The sequence below is a fragment of the Opisthocomus hoazin genome, chromosome 5, assembly GCF_030867145.1.
Source record: "Opisthocomus hoazin isolate bOpiHoa1 chromosome 5, bOpiHoa1.hap1, whole genome shotgun sequence".
Classification (NCBI taxonomy): Eukaryota; Metazoa; Chordata; class Aves; order Opisthocomiformes; family Opisthocomidae; genus Opisthocomus; species Opisthocomus hoazin.
This window is the reverse complement of record NC_134418.1, coordinates 74,414,557-74,431,945: the sequence shown is the minus strand read 5'-3', so window position 1 is coordinate 74,431,945 and position 17,389 is coordinate 74,414,557. Positions and strand designations below refer to the sequence as shown.

Here is a 17,389-nt window from a genome sequence, read left to right as displayed (position 1 = left end):
TGCTGACAAGTATTATAACATGCAAGTATCTGAAAGGAAATTTGTCTTGCAAACAAATTATCTAACACAGCCAGGTAGTACAGTTTTCTCCCTGGCAGTTTTTAGTGACTCTGCCTTTGTTCTTCTCCCCTGTTTTTTCTTTTTCCTCTGCTCCTTTTGATGAGTTGTCAAAGTCAAGCTTTTACTGAATTCTAAGTACTGGACATGCTCAACAGCTCTAAATAATTAGCCAAGTATCAAAGCGAAAAAAATAGTGTCAAATTGACTGCAGAGTGATGCCTCCTCAGCCATAGGTATAGTCTTGTGTATTATAATGACTGAGGTACACACAGCGATTTTTTGTTACAATTACCATACAGTACTTCAAAACAATTGTTTCCTTGAGGAGGGAAAGCTGTATGTTCCAAGTTATGATCTGTTGGCAGAATTTTTAATGGACGTTCTGATTCTTGAAGTGTTTCATATCAAATTCATTGGTCACATTTGATGTTGTTAGTTGCAAACCACCAGCAGTGCCAGAGCAGTTTCTTACTTCAGTGACCCTAAAAAAGAAATATTACATAACTGTCTGTGGGACCAGGCCTCAAATTCCAGATATAGATCTTTCATTATTACTGACTGCTTACACTGGCAAAAAGAAACAAGGTTCTCCAATGCTGAATTGGATTATTGATATAAGAATATCAAGGTGCAGGCGAGTGACAGAAAAACCTTGTGATGAAAAAGCCTTCTTTCTGCTGTACACAGACTGAAATTGATAAGAAATAATGGAGAAATTAGCATGCTCTACCACAATGCCGTTTTTACAGAGACTTTCAGAGAAATAATTTAAAACCTTTTCCATGAAGAGATGATTCATTGTTCAGTTATCATGACTGCTCTGCCACCACTGAAGCTTCACAAACGCAAGATAAGACAGGACAACAATTGACTGAAGACACATGGTAACAGAAAATTCAGTTTAAATGGATTCTGAACCATTTTGTGGATTTAAGAGAAATGAGAATAGAATCTAAGTCATTCTTTCTTATCCACATTTTTTCCTGTAAGCAGTAGAGATAAGAGCAGCCATAATGTATTTCTCTTCCTGGTGATGACAGATAGCACTAAAGGTAGCAGGTGCCCTGAGTGAAAAAGGTCAATCTTTTCTTAATTGCTGTAAGAAGTGACCTACATGGCTCACTAAAAAACACATAAAAATATTTTTTACTATATATTTCAAGTGGGATGCTGATTTTTTTGCATAGAATCATCTGTGCAAGTTTATAGTGAACTTTCTCTTTCTTTTCTGGCCAGTCAAGCAGTGTACCTTTGAGAAAAATTGAAAGGAAAATTATTAGAAACCATTCAATTTAACTTTGCATTACATGAGTAGTGAACGTAGCATTATTTCCTCCTAAGTCAATAAATATTGTTTCATAATGGCTTATATTTTACAGTTACTCAATATGCAAAGATTCTGGAACAGGGACTGGTGTTTTTTCTCTTTTGCAGGACCTCCAGTTAATGTCACGTGCAACATATTTATAAACAGCTTTGGATCCATTGCCGAGACAACCATGGTAAGATATTTTACCTCAAACAATGTTTAAAGTTCAAGTTAAATATGTTCATTGAGCTCAAAGCTAGCTAGAGCTTCTCTTCACCTGGAACAAAATGAAGAAAGGAATCCACTTCTGAGAACAGAGACAACATTTCATTTGGAAATTGATTTTGTTCTGACAGAAAATCCATCCTTATACTATCAAACACACAAGTAAAAACAAAGCCAGTGCTTGGGAGGATTTTTATTTCTCCATAATTTTTTTTACAACAGTTGTAATGAACATTATTTTCTAATAGATAGGTATTAGTTTCTGTAGTGTTCTACCTTTCTAACCTCAAAAATTTAAATTCATTAAGTTGCTTTGCTAATAATATATTATAATTTCTTTATATACAGTGCATGTGGGGATATATACTTTATTTTAAAAGTCCTTCCATAGAACTATTGCACAGAGATAACGGAATAACTAGAATGGTGATCTGGCATATAAAATTTCATTATGAGTTCTAAGAATGGGGTAAATATAAATGGATTGCACACTTTTTGTACATATGCTTATAATTTGTCTATTGAAGAAAGGCAGAAGATAGAGTACAAAAAGACTGGAGATTTTAAGGAAATAAGGAGCAAGAGAGGTCAAAGTCTAAAGACAGTAAAACTAAATATTGAACTGTGAACCAACCAAATAACTTCACTAATCTTCTTTAACAGGTGAAACATATATGCTAACAACTTGGCATGCAGGTTTACCCATTAAAATTTGGTGAGAGTGGAGATGTGGGCATTCTTTCTCCTTACAAGTACCTCACACATTTTGAAGAAAGGCAAACAAACACCTTTGAAAACAGTCACATAGTAATATAGGGACAGAGAGGGTTAAAATAAAGAGAGATGAAAGAAGAACTGTGGGAGTTTGTAAGATCCAAATATAGTAAATATTCTGAAATCCAAACAATTTCAGGGGTCAGGATATGTGCTTGGAATGACAAAACACAGACTGAAAATAATCGGTATAGCCAAAAAAATAAAAAAAAAAAGGAATAATACTAAGCAAAAGCCTTTCTTCCGAATTGCCAGTAAGAGCAAAAATGAGACTTTTGAATGTAGCCAAGGACTTGTAGTTAGGAAATCCATAACATAAATTCTTAATGTCAAATATTTATGCCCCCTATTTCCAAAGTGATGTTCACAACTGCCTGATCTTTATTCACCTTGGAACCTAGTGGTAGATGCTACTGAGAGAGACAGATGACTTTTTTTGGGTAGAAAATTACTTTAATTTGTATTTGGGTGCCTTGCCAGATTGCAAATCCCAAACAGATTGACATGGCATACAAGGAGATTTATTCAGGTTCGATCAGAGGATTAAGCAATGCCCACATGATTAGAATAGTGCTCCACAGCTACTTTTTAATGACTGGATGAGTGAATCTGGTGCAAAGCAGGAGACAGATCACAGGGTCAGTAAAGTGCAAAGTTCCAGCGATGAAATTGCCATAAAAAAGATACTTGGAAAACTAAAGTTGCTACCACTTTAAAAAATTGTCCTGAGTTTGTGAAGAATATGCCTGAGTTCACAACTCAAGTCTATTTTCTCTCCAAAAATGGAGAATTATAAACATTTCCTTTCAGTACAACTTAGTACAAAACTTCTATCTTATGCTGAGATTGCATTCTGTTCTGCATTGCCTTGAAAGCCAATTACAACAGTCAAGATGACAGACTACAACCTGACCTGTAACATATAGTTCCAGGTAGTATGCTATAGAAAATACCAAACCTCATCAGAACCACAGGATTTTTCATTCTATCGATCATATGCATTCAAAAACTGGACGATTAAGCAAAACCTTGACCTTAGGACAAACGCTGCCTCCATGATGCTGATATTCTGTTTACAGTGTGTTCACTGATACAGTTCAAAACACACTTTAGCTTATTGCCAGTGACTGCTGACCTCTCAGAGACTCAAATCTTCCTTTGCAGAAGAACAAATGCCTTTGTGTAGATAGGACTTTCAACTATGTATTTCACTAGATTTACTTCTCCTCAACACTGAATATTAACATCTTCCAGAAAGCATGAAAATCTTTGTGTCTTAAAATTACTATGAAAATCATCTAGCATTATTTTATAAGCTGAATTTCTGAATTTTTGAATTTTTGAACAAAAGTCAGTTCACTACAGTTCGGTATTTTACGAATTGTCACCATATACCAATTTTTTCACTGTAGTCCTTGAAATTCAGGTACCTATGTCTTAATATTTATTGTCAATCTCTACAAATAGAATGACTTATTAGAACAATTTATTAAACTCAACAAGGACTTTTATATTTTTGATAAATCACTTTTTTTTCAAAGTGTAAACAGAAGAGCTAAAATAAGCAACAAGTGCAAAATAAAACCTGGCCACTAAGTGGTACCTTGAAGTCTCACTGGCATTTACAGCTACCAGTTGAATAATGGGGTATGCATATAATCTATTAGCTTTAAAGAAGTCCAAGCAGATCAAGCCACGTTCTTCACTGTCGCTGTAATTTCTCTTGGCACCGTCAGGCTCTGCCTTGCACCCTGTCCCTCTGGTTCTCGAGTTCTTGCACTGATGACCAAACTCTTTGAGCTCCCTCTGCTGCCTCGGCTGTGTGTGGCACAGTAAGCAGCTACAGATGAACATTGGGTTGAAAAAAGAACAAGATCCGCTGCAAAATGGTCTGGTGCCAATTTCACATTACCAGACTTTGTAGTTCTCAGTGAGGAAGAGGAGGTTGTCAGCGTGCGATGGGAACTAGCAGCGTGCAGCAGGAGACGGCTTTCGGGCAAGCGGATTCTCTTAAATGCATCCAGGTCTGTTTAAGGCTTTACAGTGGGGTCTAACAGATGAAGAGAGACAGCCAAACCAAAAAAGTAGCTTACTCTGGCTTACAGCTTGTTAACTCTGTAAATTGTCCTGTTCTTTCTTTCTTTTCTTGTTTTTTTTTTAGTAAATTTCTTTCAACTTCTTTAGAGTATGGGCTACAGTTAATTCGTGTTCCCTTCCTTTGTCTCAAAAGACAAGTCAGATGTTTCATAGTGGGGGAAAGGCATGCCACCTCTTGCTAGGAAGCTGTGATTCTAGTTGAACCTAGATAATTTTAAGTGACCATATGAGGAACTTAATTAATTAAATTTCATCATCAGCACCAATTAGGGTCCAGCTTTGCCAATATTTCTATGTTATTGAGCCAGATGGTAGTACCAGATCTGTGGATGTCTCGATGACAATCACAAAGTGAGGATTTTACACATCCTCTATCCAAGCAAAACTGGTATTGCTTCACACATATAAGGGAAAACCTAGGTCCAGTCTGTAATTTTTTACATGTTGCTACTATTCTTTTTTTCACATAAGGATTTAGAATCTGGAAGAATAGCAGGAGACATTTATGTTTGCTAAGATGAATAGCAAAGTACATAAGCACACAACCTTAAAAATCTGAGAAATCAATCAAACTGTTTGTCAATGTATATTGACAGTATGGGAACCAGATCCTACAGGAAACAATTTTCTTATTGATGCATTGGAACTTGAATTTCAGGTTTTATCACAACATCCTAAGAAGTTCCTTATAGAGTTTCTCCTTGTAGGTCAAGCTGTGCTCAATTTGTATCTGCACTGTATCTCCTAACACCAAGAAAATTCCTGATTGTTAAGAGCAGTGTTGTATATATAGTTGGCAGTTACCAACAACAAAAAAAAAAAAGAAGAGATTATTCAGTCTTACAGGGTGAGAATAACACCTGTACTAACATTTTCAGCTACCAATGTTCAGAGTCAAAATACTGAATAGATGAAGCAAAGGCTACAGAACAGTTAGACTGTGGGGCAGACAGTAGGCCATGCCAAAAAGCCTTCTTTTATTCTAATAATGATGACTGACCAACATCCTCAAGGTTTCCCAAGTTTTAAAAGTCAGTAACCACACTTTGATCTTCATGCAGATTAACAGCAATATTAACTAACGATGTATTAATATGCTTAGCATAATGCACGTGCTAAAAGTGCATTGAAAGGGACACTCACTGAGAGACCTGATGGCAAATGACAACAGTGCAGACAATTAACACATTAAGCAAGAAGCGTATGTCTGTTGTTTGTTCCTGCCACGTTTTTGCTGATGGATATTTCTTGACTCAGTCTGAAAAGAACTGAGTTATCCTGAACATTTTTAGTAAGCACGTGGTAGATGTTTCTGTACTCCCAGCACTAATGAGATTATCTTTCATTTACAAATAAAATGTGCTTTTAACCTACATTAACTCATTTTTAAGCCATCATAATTACTTTCCTTTCAGGAGTCACAGCACTTTAATTTAATTAGCTTCATCTTTCTTCAAGTGAGCATTTCTGCTTATGTTCTATACTACCTGTTCTAGGTTGTCTTTAAATAGTGCTTGAAAGGGTTGTTCACTTGTATACATTGCAAAGCTTAATGCTGAAGAATTTCACCAAATATTTTTCCTAAATAAATAATTTAGTTGATTGTCTCAAATACAAGGAAATATATGCCTTTCTTTGATGACAATATATTGAAAAATTTGGTGTAATGGATGTAGCAATGTCTTCATACTAAAGTGAAGGGCAGAAATATCTACATTGCACAATTTTTATCTCAGATGAATGAAAGTGCAATAAAGGCCGCTTTATAGCTTTAAAATTACAAAGAAACTTTCAATTTTTTCCATATTTGACAAATAACTCCCTTATATCAAGGCACAGAGAAGTCAAAAGACTGTTCTTGTAGGAGATTGGAAGGCAGATTATTTAATATCCTTTACTAAAACTTCCCTCTGCCACCCTGAGCCTGGGTCACAGAGTCAGGAGTAGACAGCTGTTTTTCAAAATCTAGTGGGTCTGCAGCTGTCCAGTTTGTTACATGACAAGACTAATCCATGCAAATCACCCTGCTGAACCTGCGTTCTAAGCAGACAGCATCACATCACCCTCCCCAGATACAGCATCTATTTTCCATATTGTGTGGGAATTCTACAGGATGCAACCAAAGAGCGCTTGAAAAAGCACAATGTAATGCATACAACATATGAATTAGCAAATAAAAACAAAACAAATGTTTTGTTTTGAAAACAAAATGTATCTTTTCAAATTTAAAAAGTCCTGTATCAGTTGGTTTTATAAGCAGCAATGGAAAACATTGGTTTGTGCGGTTCTGCTCTGAAAGTTTTAGTCTACAGTAACTTTTTAGAAGGGAATCTTGGAATTCAGATACTGTGTGGTGGAAGACATCATGTAAAAGCTGGCTGGTATTACAGCAGCGCAACAGTGTGATGAAGCAGAGAGGGACAAGGAAATATCAGACAAAGGTAGCACAGCCAACTGCTGTCGGTCTCGTTGAGTTACAAGTCGTGGCATGGTACCAACTGCTTGCAACAGCTGACCCAGGGTGAGTGCATATTGCTAACGGGTGTTGAGGAGAAATGTTTTCAGGTGCCTGTTAAAAACGAGACCAGCCGTTGCTGTGCATAAAAATATGAGGGTCAAGCATCTGATTTGCTGATAAACTGTAGTAGATGGTGCAGCAGATGGATGGGTTGGGTGATGATACGCATAGAAAAGACTGGTACAGATGATACTGCACACAATGGCTGTCAGGTACCAGTAACTGAATTTCCAAATCTGAGGAAATCTGGTTCCCTGCTAACACTGAAAATCATCCTTACACAACAAGTCAGAAATGTGGAGAAATAATCTCACTGTGTTTATCTCCTGGCCGCTGAGAAGTTTATGAGGACGATTGTACTATTCTACACCTTTTCCTAACCCTCTCTTTCTGTGTTATGAGAATATTCCTGTATTCTTTTCTGGTATCTATACTGGAGTTTTTTCTCAGAAAATAACTTTAGCCTTTTGGGCTCTGAAAAAGTAAAGGAAATGTCAATTTTTCCTTTTTAATTCCTGTGATGATTTATAAATGATTTGGAAAAAAATAATCGACAGTGTTTGGATTGGATCAATCCAGAATTAAATTGCAGGAGTTTGGGCAGCAAATAGGCTTTGCACTAAATAAAATAATTTTGACTGTTATGATCAATTTAGGTTTGGACTAGCAAAAATGGCTGATTAAATTGATTTTTAAAAATTGCCAGAAGCTTTGCCTTTCTGGAGTTGATGGCCTTTGCAGAAACCGGTGGTAGGCTTCTTTCCCTGGCCGCTCAAGCCAGTGTTTTTTAAACTGTTTTCAGAAGCAACTCTCCAGTGAGTTATTAGGGAGCAGCAGTGTTCGTTCTTTGGTTAATGGAGTGTGAACATGTTCTTTGAAATAAAGGCTCAGTTACAGGGGTGGTTTCCACGGAGTTCATATGTTTGAAAGCCAGTATATTCAACATGGATACATAGAAAAACAGAAATATAAACTATGAATAGACACACGTAAGTTAAATTGTACAAATCATCTCATCTTATTAAACACTAAGTTAATCTTTCTTGTTTGTCACTGTAGAACAACAACAAACCAACTCAAGACCAAATCTCAGGCTTATTTTAGTTAGCATCCTAAGGTCAAATTCCACGGAAAGCTCTCTAGTCATATAGTGCAATCTCACCTAATAACAGAGTGCATTTGTCTGAGAAAATATTGGAAAAACAGCAAGGTCTTGTTTTCGGGTCTCAGAACCTGCCATTTCTAGATATCCTTTCAGTGATTTACGAAGAATTGAAACTTCCTTTATGATAGGAAATTATTTCATACAGTCAACATCTCTAGACTGGTTGTGAAGCTACAGGGTAGAATAAGTGATTCCATAATGAAGAAAAGCTGCTTGAAAAAGTTTCGGACATTTTTGTTAGCTTCAGATTAAAGTACTCTCATAGACCATCTGACTCCATGTGCATTTGCAGTGTTAATGGAAATTTAGAATTGAGGCAAAAACTGAAAAGGACTATTTTCTGTGCATGAACAAGTCCTAGGTCTGAAAATGTAATAAGTGTCTACAGTAGAGTAGAAGTTCAGAGTGACAGTTTTCACTAACAGCAGCCATGTAATAGGCACAAACAGAATAAAGGAGTGGTCCTTTTGCAAAAACAGATGCCTTTAAAGCAGAATCTAGAAACATAATATACCAGAAGGTTTCCACAATGAAATACTAAAATTCACATTTCAGTTGTTCCAATTTGTAAACTGGATTCATTTTTGTGGTTTTGACCCATAATGTATTTCAAGATTTTTTAGAAGAAGGTGAATTGGAATAGACTTTATGCCAGTAAAGCTTAGTGGCTGAGTCACAGTCAAATTCTGTAATGTTTTCTGGAACTCAGAGTTGTAATTCATTGAGATCTTTATGCAATATGGAGAATAAATACCTAAGTCAGAAATAAAGACTGCTGGTTTCATTTAACTCTCCCTACTGATATAAACAGATCACCTGGATCTTAGTATCCATCTATCAGGGTAACTAATGACTGCTTTCACACCTGTGTTGTGCTGTCAAGGTTTCCAGACACAATTTTTATTAATTATTGCCAACAGACAAGAAGTAATCTCTCAAGATTCCCAAGAGGCAAGAACAGTGTTTCTAGACTATGGCACATGCAGAAGACAGGCACTCCGAGCTCATGCAGAAAAGCTGTAGGTGGAGACTTACAATAAGTTTTCTCATTTCAAAGCAGACTGCCCTTTGCTGATCCTATTTTTGTGGTGCCTGAAGATGCAGTTCCATACCTACAAATTAAATTAATGGTAAAGAACAGAATACAGATTTTTAAAAAGCAAACACTGATAGTCTTCACTTCCTAAATTCTAGTAGGTTTTTTCATTCAGTTTAACAAAAGACTAAGACATGGTGCTTAAATACTTTGGTACTTTTTGCCAATACATAAATCTACAGACCAATATTATCATTAACAAACAACAGCAACAACAAAATCTTAAATGTTGGATAAAATCTCTAAGATTCTTCATGAAAAACAACTGGCAGTTTATAGTCCCAGCTGTCACACAAAATACGGAAAATAGTGCATTACCTCAGGCCTAGTGCTGAAAGCTGAGTGGCTGTATCCACTCATTTGAGCTGGGCATCCACAAAATCTCTCTTCAGCAACCACCACGTGCATACTGTATCTTCTGCTTTGACTTCCAGATGAACATGAGGAAGAACTTCTTCACTCTGAGGGTGACAGAGCCCTGGAACAGGTTTCCCAGATGGGCTGTGAATTCTCCTTCTCTGGAGAAATCCAAAATCCGCCTGGACAAGGTCCTGTGCAGCCTGCTCTAGGTGACCCTGCTTCGGCAGGGGGGTTGGACTAGATGATTCACAGAGGTCCCTTCCAGACCCTACCATTCTGGGATTCTGTGATTCCCAGCCCTGAGAGAAACGTCAAATCAGGTGTACAACCACCTGTACCAAGCTCAGGTATACCCAATTCTGTAAACAATTTAGAACATGCCAGTCAGAGATTGTTTCATAGGTCTAGGGTACAAGCTGCAGTGGTAGTCTTACACTTGTATGCTGGGCAACTTTTTCTTAAATTCTTACTTACAATGGGCAAAGTTTTCTTAAATTCTTACAATAAGGAAAACCTAGCTTCAAATATTTTTTACCTCATTTGAAGAGAAGACGGAATCCAGGCCTGCAGTTGCCTTAGTGCTCTAAGCCTATGAGTAATTGTTCTTTTTTATCTAAAATATATAAATCTTTAGCTGTATAGGTGTTATAATAAGCTCTTCCAGACATACTAAAGAAAGTAATTTTTTCATTCTCTCTTGTCCATTTTTACAAACATTCTTAAAGAATTTACAAAACACTTTGTACATTATGGAAAGGTGAACAGCTCAGTATAACGACACTAAATTTTCCATTTCCCCATAGTCACATATTGCAATTATTAGGAACAGAAGACTGGAAGGAACCTCCTACATCATCAATACAAGTGCTTGCTACTGCAGACAATTTTGCTTTATAATCCTGTTCATCACCTGTTCTAATGCTGTCTAAAACCTAAATGGTTTGTTTACATGCCAGCCCTTATGAAAGGTTCTTCCAGAATCTTTATCTTCTCATTCCGAGGGAGACTTAACTTTTAGCCAAATTTTTACATCCTATGTTTAAACCATACACAAGTTCACCCCTCTCATTACTTCTTACCTATGCTTGCTTACATTGATTCTTCTTTCTTTGACTGCTTTTTTTCACTTCACTGAAAAGCCATGACTTGCACAGCACTGCACTATGAAAGCCTATGGTACTCCCATTGCAGTCTATATCCTACTATAAAAATTACAGCATTATCCAGAAAAAACTGAGAAGATATCTAATTTTCAAGCTGAGATTTACTCTGTCACTATTGTAAAAAATATGAGGATCTGTGAAGACTGTGGCATCACTACATAGCGCTCTTCACATTGTATGAGGCATGCTGTTTATAAAGTTTCATATTTTGTTGCAATCATACAAGAAAATTAATTCCATCGAGGCTATGATTGTGTAACAGCCATGATATTTCTTTAATTTATAAGGACACTGATACTAATGTAAATACATTGTGAAAAAAAAAAAAACTAGGCCAAAAGCAATAATTTTTCAAATACCTTTAGTGTAACTGCCTTGTGATGTGTATTTAAGCAAGGTAAATTTATCTCATCATGATATATGGGGATTTTGCCCTTAACTCCCATTAACGCTAATAGGAGTTAAGTCCATATATCCCCATCTATCACTGTAATACAGCCTTTCTCCCTCATTTTTGCATGAAGCAGCAATTTACTAACACTTCGTTTACAGAAACCAATCTACAGGCAATTTTAGAATGACTGTTAAAGGAACTTGAATTAAGAAAATAAAGGATTTTTAGATTGTCACATTTGTTCCTAATTTCTGTTCTTGAGTCTAGTAAACACGTGCTGGAAAAGCTCTCCAGTACAAACACTTTACATGAAGCATTAACCTTGAAATTTTCTCCTTGAATAAGTCTGAGTTATTTTGGCATCATTAAAAAATTCAATTCTGCTCTCACGTCTTCGTTCTGTTCTGAATACTTCGTACATCATGCACTCTGGGTGTGCATTTTTAATTACAATAGCCAAAGTAATCACTCAACACGAAAGAGCTGTGCACTCAGATTTTTTTATACATCATACCCACACTGCAAAGACATATCCTAAATCATATCCAAAAAAGTTTAAAAGATTTCATAATACTTTAAAATTAAAGAGTAAAATTATACAGTTTATTAAAAGAGCTTGTAAGAATCTGTTTTCTACATAGCCTTTTTCCTTTTCCAAAGAGAATACAGAGCATGGTATCAAACACGGCTGTCAACAGCTGGTAGAACAAGAGATGTTATGAGACTATGATTCGGACTTTAATATTCTTTAAAAAACTAAATGATCACAGCAAAATGTTTGCTGATATGTGTTTTTTACTGACCTGACATTCCCTATGTTATTACTAACTGTACAATAATGATGCCAGACCTTTCCCCCCTCCCCCCCTAAATCCTGCTTGATTCTAATGCCAACTTGCACAATTCAGCATCCCTAAGACAGTTTGGTTTCTTCAGCAGTACAAAATCACCCTTATGACTTGAGAATCTGTCTCACTTATCACATAGTCCTCAGCAGGTCCAGTTATCTCCTACAGCACGGAAACTGGGTTCTGCACCTTTTCTCACTCCCAAAGCACTTTCCTCTGACCCTTCAGCTGGTTACCCATCGTACCCTGGAAGCGCCACCCAGGCATTACACTCCTCAGACAGGTGTCCCTAGACAGGGGCCTACAGTGTGTCACCTTCCTCCCTCCAAATTGCAGGTCATCCCAGCTCAAAGGCTTCTCTGCTCCTTTGCCTCTAGTGTTCCAGCTTGCAGAGGCTTCTACTTTCTCAACAACTTCATCTGGGGCTTTCGATACTAGGAAGCCAACAAAAATCAGCTCGCTCTAGCTGCAGTCTTCTCCACAGTTAGGAAAGGCCCCAACTTGAAAGCGCCTACAAAAGTTTATTTAACTCTAGTTAAAAATCAATCTTATATCCTTCTTTCCCTGAAGAAAACAGCCAGATACCTTCTTAAGGCACTTCTTGTCAGAGACAGTGAGCCAGTGTGAACAGATATTGATCAAACACTTCATCACAATGATGAAGATTTTGAAGGTGAATTAAAAACAAATTTACTGAACACATGCAAACGAGAAAAAGTATGTATTCACTACTTCTGCTTTACCTGTTTTTAACGAAAAAAAAAAAATCCTCAAAAACTCTTCTGGGGAATATGAATCTATTCCCTTGTTTTAAAAAATGAGCATTCCTTACAGTGCCTCATCTTTCACTCCGTAGATTTATTTTTCAATTAATAGCCTTCCAAACTGTAAATGTATGGGAACATACGAAAGCTAATTTATTGGCAAAACAAGATTAGTTGAACAAGATTTGTAGCCTGCTTTCCATCTACAAATATGGGGTGCTACATTATGTGGGATCTCTCACAATCTTCTTTTTGGTTGCTTTGTCTTCTTTTATAGATTTAAACTGAAAAAGGGTTTAGCTTTGACTTCTAGTAGGACTGAAGTGATAGAATACTCAAAATTTGACATTCCTAGTCAGTCTTTATTAGTTCACTGTTTTGCAATATATTTTCCCTATTTTTGTGAATGTTATGAAACCAGCTACTCTATAAAGATTCGGAAAAAATATATAAAACACATAATTTGCCTTGATATAATGTGTATTACTTATAACACATCATAGAATCATAGAATCATTAAATCATTAAGGTTGGGAAAAACTTCTAAGATCATCAAGTCCAACCATCCACCCAACACCGCCATGCCTGCTAAACCGTGTCCTGAAGTGCCACATCTACACATTTTTTGAACACTTCCAGGGATGGAGAATATCTATCCATAGTAACACATATATACATAACAACACTTTTCAAAGTGTATGTTTATACTTTACACAGGTTCTTTCTTTCATTTGGGATAATTTTACTGCAATTTTTAAATATTTATACTAGACCTTACAGTGTAACCAAACTGTTTGCCAGCTTAGCAAAATGTAGTGAAAACATTTTAGATTTGTGTCTGTGACTACTCTTCTGGTATGGCTGTAGTATTACAAACCACAGTATATGAAATCTATCAAAATATGGTTAGGACTGGCTTTCCAGTGAGTAACCTCTACTTCCACTGCCTGGATCATGGACCTACTGGAAGTCCATGTACTTGACATTTCTTCTTTCTCCCTTCCTACTCACCTAGACCAACATGTGCTGGTTCACAATGTTAGTTTCTTCATGAAAGGAGCAGGTTAGCAAATGGATACTGAATGGAATTTGTGCTTGTTCAAGTTTTATTTAGTTGCCTAAGTGCATTTTGTGTTTTTAGAGATGGCCTTAATAATCCCTAAAAGTCCTTGGGTTATCTAGGCTGGTAGACACATTGCAGGATTGCAGGAGACGTGCATCATTTTGAACAAGCAGCAAAGAGGCAGAACATCTTGGGGCTTTTCAAATGCCACTAGATGTCTTTGTGTAGACAAACAGATCGTTCCCTTTCTCCTCAGTACTGGTACTGTTCAAAGTCACATTAACTCTTATGTGCTGCCATGGCATCTATGTAGAACCTCTAAAACAACATGATTTTCCTGGCAGACTTTTGGTGTGCTACTTGCCTATCAATAAATTTAAAGACAACTTATGTCTAATCAAATTTGTTTAAAGTTAGAGATATATCCCTTCCCACAGCAGCTGTTTGAGCTTCTGGAGTTAGCAGGCCCTCCTTCTGGACATGAGCTAGTTCAGCTTCACCTTTTATCTTACCCTATTTACCCTATTCTAGACAATGTCATATTTACCTACCAACACAAGAAAGGCTGCCGGGAAAGTTAGTATGGAATTCCCAAATTCCTGTTTGATTTAATTGGGTTATATTTCCCTGAGGAGAAACAGAGGAACATTTTGTATACATGTTTTCAATTAAGATTTCTACTATTAGGTCATTCAGTCACTCTTTGAAACCAGTCACATTCTAAGTGCTAACATGTAAAATGTATTAATAACAATATGGAATATATAGCACCAAATATTCATCTGAACAAATGAACAATCTTAGAAAGACTCAACTTTTCACTGAGCAAGAAATACCTTCTGCTGGTTGAGCAAAAGCATCTTCAGGGACACATCATTTGTCTGCAGAAAAAAACCCAGAATATTTTGTCTACTGAGAACATGGCAAAGATCAATGAAGACAGAGGCTTAGTGCATGATGTTTGTTCATGTAATTGTCATGTCCATTTTCATCTAATCCCTGATGTTACTGCTTGAAAGTGCAAACATTTTAAAAGCCCCTGAGCTAAGGCTTAAAAAAGCAATTAAATTGAACATGTTGCAAAATGTGATTTTAGTGTAATGCATTAGGAGTTGGGAACACACAACTTCCATTAAGAATGGAAGTAGTAATTCAATGTTCAATTAGTAAATATTTGAGGATAAGCAGTAAGAGCAGTGACAAATGTTATTATACAGTATGCTGGTACTGTTAATTAATTTTTTTAAGAATAAACATCCTAGATATTAACTAACTTGTACTTTTGATATGACAGTTATTTGTGAGCACAGAAACTAAAATCCAGCCATTGTTACTGATAACAAACTAGAAAAAAAACCAACACTAAACTAATTAAACCTGTCCATTTTGCAGTGTTTCCATCCTAAAACCTAAGGAAAATAAGTACATTTTGGAGCAGACTGTTGAATTCAACAGATTTTGAATGCTTTGTAATAAAGGGAGTCAGAAGCTAAAAACCAAGGAGACCTCACAGAAATTACTATGTTCTTATTTTAGCTATGGGTTAAATGACAAACACTGATGGCTCTGTACTAATAAGCATCCTGTAAGTGACCCCGTACTTTCAGTAAGGGAAAGACTGAATTGAAGTAGTGACAGAACAGTTCTTACCCTCAAACTGTTGGCCACGATGGTAAATGAGACATTACTCAACCCAGAAGAAAAGAAAGCAAGTGGCATTTATCTGTCCCATGAGGAATATTGACAGGTCATATCGCTTTAGATTCCAAGGTTATGAAAGCAGGTGACACACCTAGGAAGAGCACTTGGTGCACAAGTAGTGTACATACATTTTTGCTGAATGCTGAATTTTGATTTTTTATGGGTATCTGACACTTCTGATATTACAAGTGGCAATTTTAAAGCCCTAGTTTTAGCTAGTTCTTTGCCAAGTAAGTTCTAGTTCTACTGACGTCAATATGAGTAGCTGGGCAGCTATTGGAGTCAAACTCTGAAAAGAAATTAGGCAAAATTTAAATAACACTTTAACAAAACTATTTACAGGACTCCCACTTGGATTTGCAGAGGTTCAGAAGTGTAAGAAAAACAAACAAAAAACCAACCCAAACAACAACAACAAAAAAACACAGAAAAACTAAAAATGTTATTGAGCACCTTAAAATCTGCTTTTGTAGCAGATATATATAAACAATCTTTTCCGAATGCCTCAAATAATTTCCTAAATCTTCCTGAAATCAGAGACAAGTTAGCTCTCACCCATATCCCCAAACCAACTGCCTGTCCTACTTAATGGTGGAGGTAAGAGCACACACCATTTTCAAATTAGTTAGGATTAGAGCTCTTATCCAGGAACCAACAGGCCTTATTGCTCACCCTCAGCCTGCAAGGGCTCAAATCTACAAATCCTAATCACTAACAAAGTGCTTAGACAACTAACTTGAGGCAGGACTAGACAGGAAAGTTCTCCGTGTCTTCGTGCATGGAAATGCATGCTTGCCCTTACACAGCAAAATTGCAAAAGTCACAGGATTAGAAAGAAAAATCACAAGAGGAAGGCTTTCTTCCAAGGCCCATCAATGAAGATATTCCTTTCTGAGGTAGGAACCCTGTGTTTCTGGAAATTTCACAAAATTGCTTCTGGCTGAGGGAGCAGTGTAGCACTGTAGTTGCTCCCAGTTTCTCTATGGGTTCTGTAATTCCAGAGTGAGAACAACAAGGTCATCCCTAGTGTTACCCGCTGTCAAAATCCAGTCTGGAAAGAGAGCTTCCACGTATGGAATTATCCAGGGATGGATCATCGGGAAGAATTCTGTGAGTCAGACAAACTCTTTATCACAATCAACAGTGTATCTACATTGCTTTTTGTAATGAATGCCCTACAGCAATTCAGTACAGAAAATCACCTTCTTATGGATGTTTGGCATTTGTCAAATCTTGTTACTCTGGCAGAGATTTGATGTGCCAATTAAAGTTAAGTACTCAACGATCAATTGAAATCACAGTTAATTTTTCTTTAGCTGCTATGGTAAATCTCCGACAGATTAATGAGTTGCAGTTAATGGTGGAGGATGGAGTCTGTTGCAATATTTTTTCGCTCATTAATTGAACTGCCATACAGCATAGCTGTATGCACCATACTTGCCACAGTTCAGACCTGAAATAATGCAAACATGTAATAAAAAATAAAGAAGAATCCCCTTATTTCCAATAACAAATCATGTCGGTGAAAAGATCACCAATGTTTATTAGCATGATAAGCAGCAGGATGAGCCATTTCAATCCAACCTAAATTTATTGATAATTAAGGATGTTCTTGTCCTTAGATTTAAAATGTTTTCTCCCCCTAGTATTTACCCTTTTATATATGTATAGATGGCAATGAAGTCATCAATCAAGTCATAATACAAGTCCTTTGTATTACCAGTTTAAAGAAATCAAACTTTTTCTGTCTGTTCTCACAGAAGTGCCTAGCCTGCCCAGTCCTATATCATCCTTTTCTCCGCCTTATTCTATATATTCCTTTGCTGAACATGCATGACTACAGATGAGGCCT

The 17,389-nt window shown here is 36.6% G+C and overlaps 1 protein-coding gene across 4 annotated transcripts in view; it reads left to right on the top strand.

Moving 5' to 3' along the window:
• GLRA3 (glycine receptor alpha 3) overlaps window positions 1–17,389 on the top strand; it is a 113,935-nt gene that overhangs the window by 26,636 nt on the left and 69,910 nt on the right. For all 4 annotated transcript variants that reach the window (XM_075421738.1, XM_075421735.1, XM_075421736.1 and 1 more), the window contains exon 3: window positions 1,495–1,562. In XM_075421738.1, coding sequence (XP_075277853.1) covers window positions 1,495–1,562 — 68 coding nt within the window. The remainder of the gene's footprint in view (window positions 1–1,494; window positions 1,563–17,389) is intronic.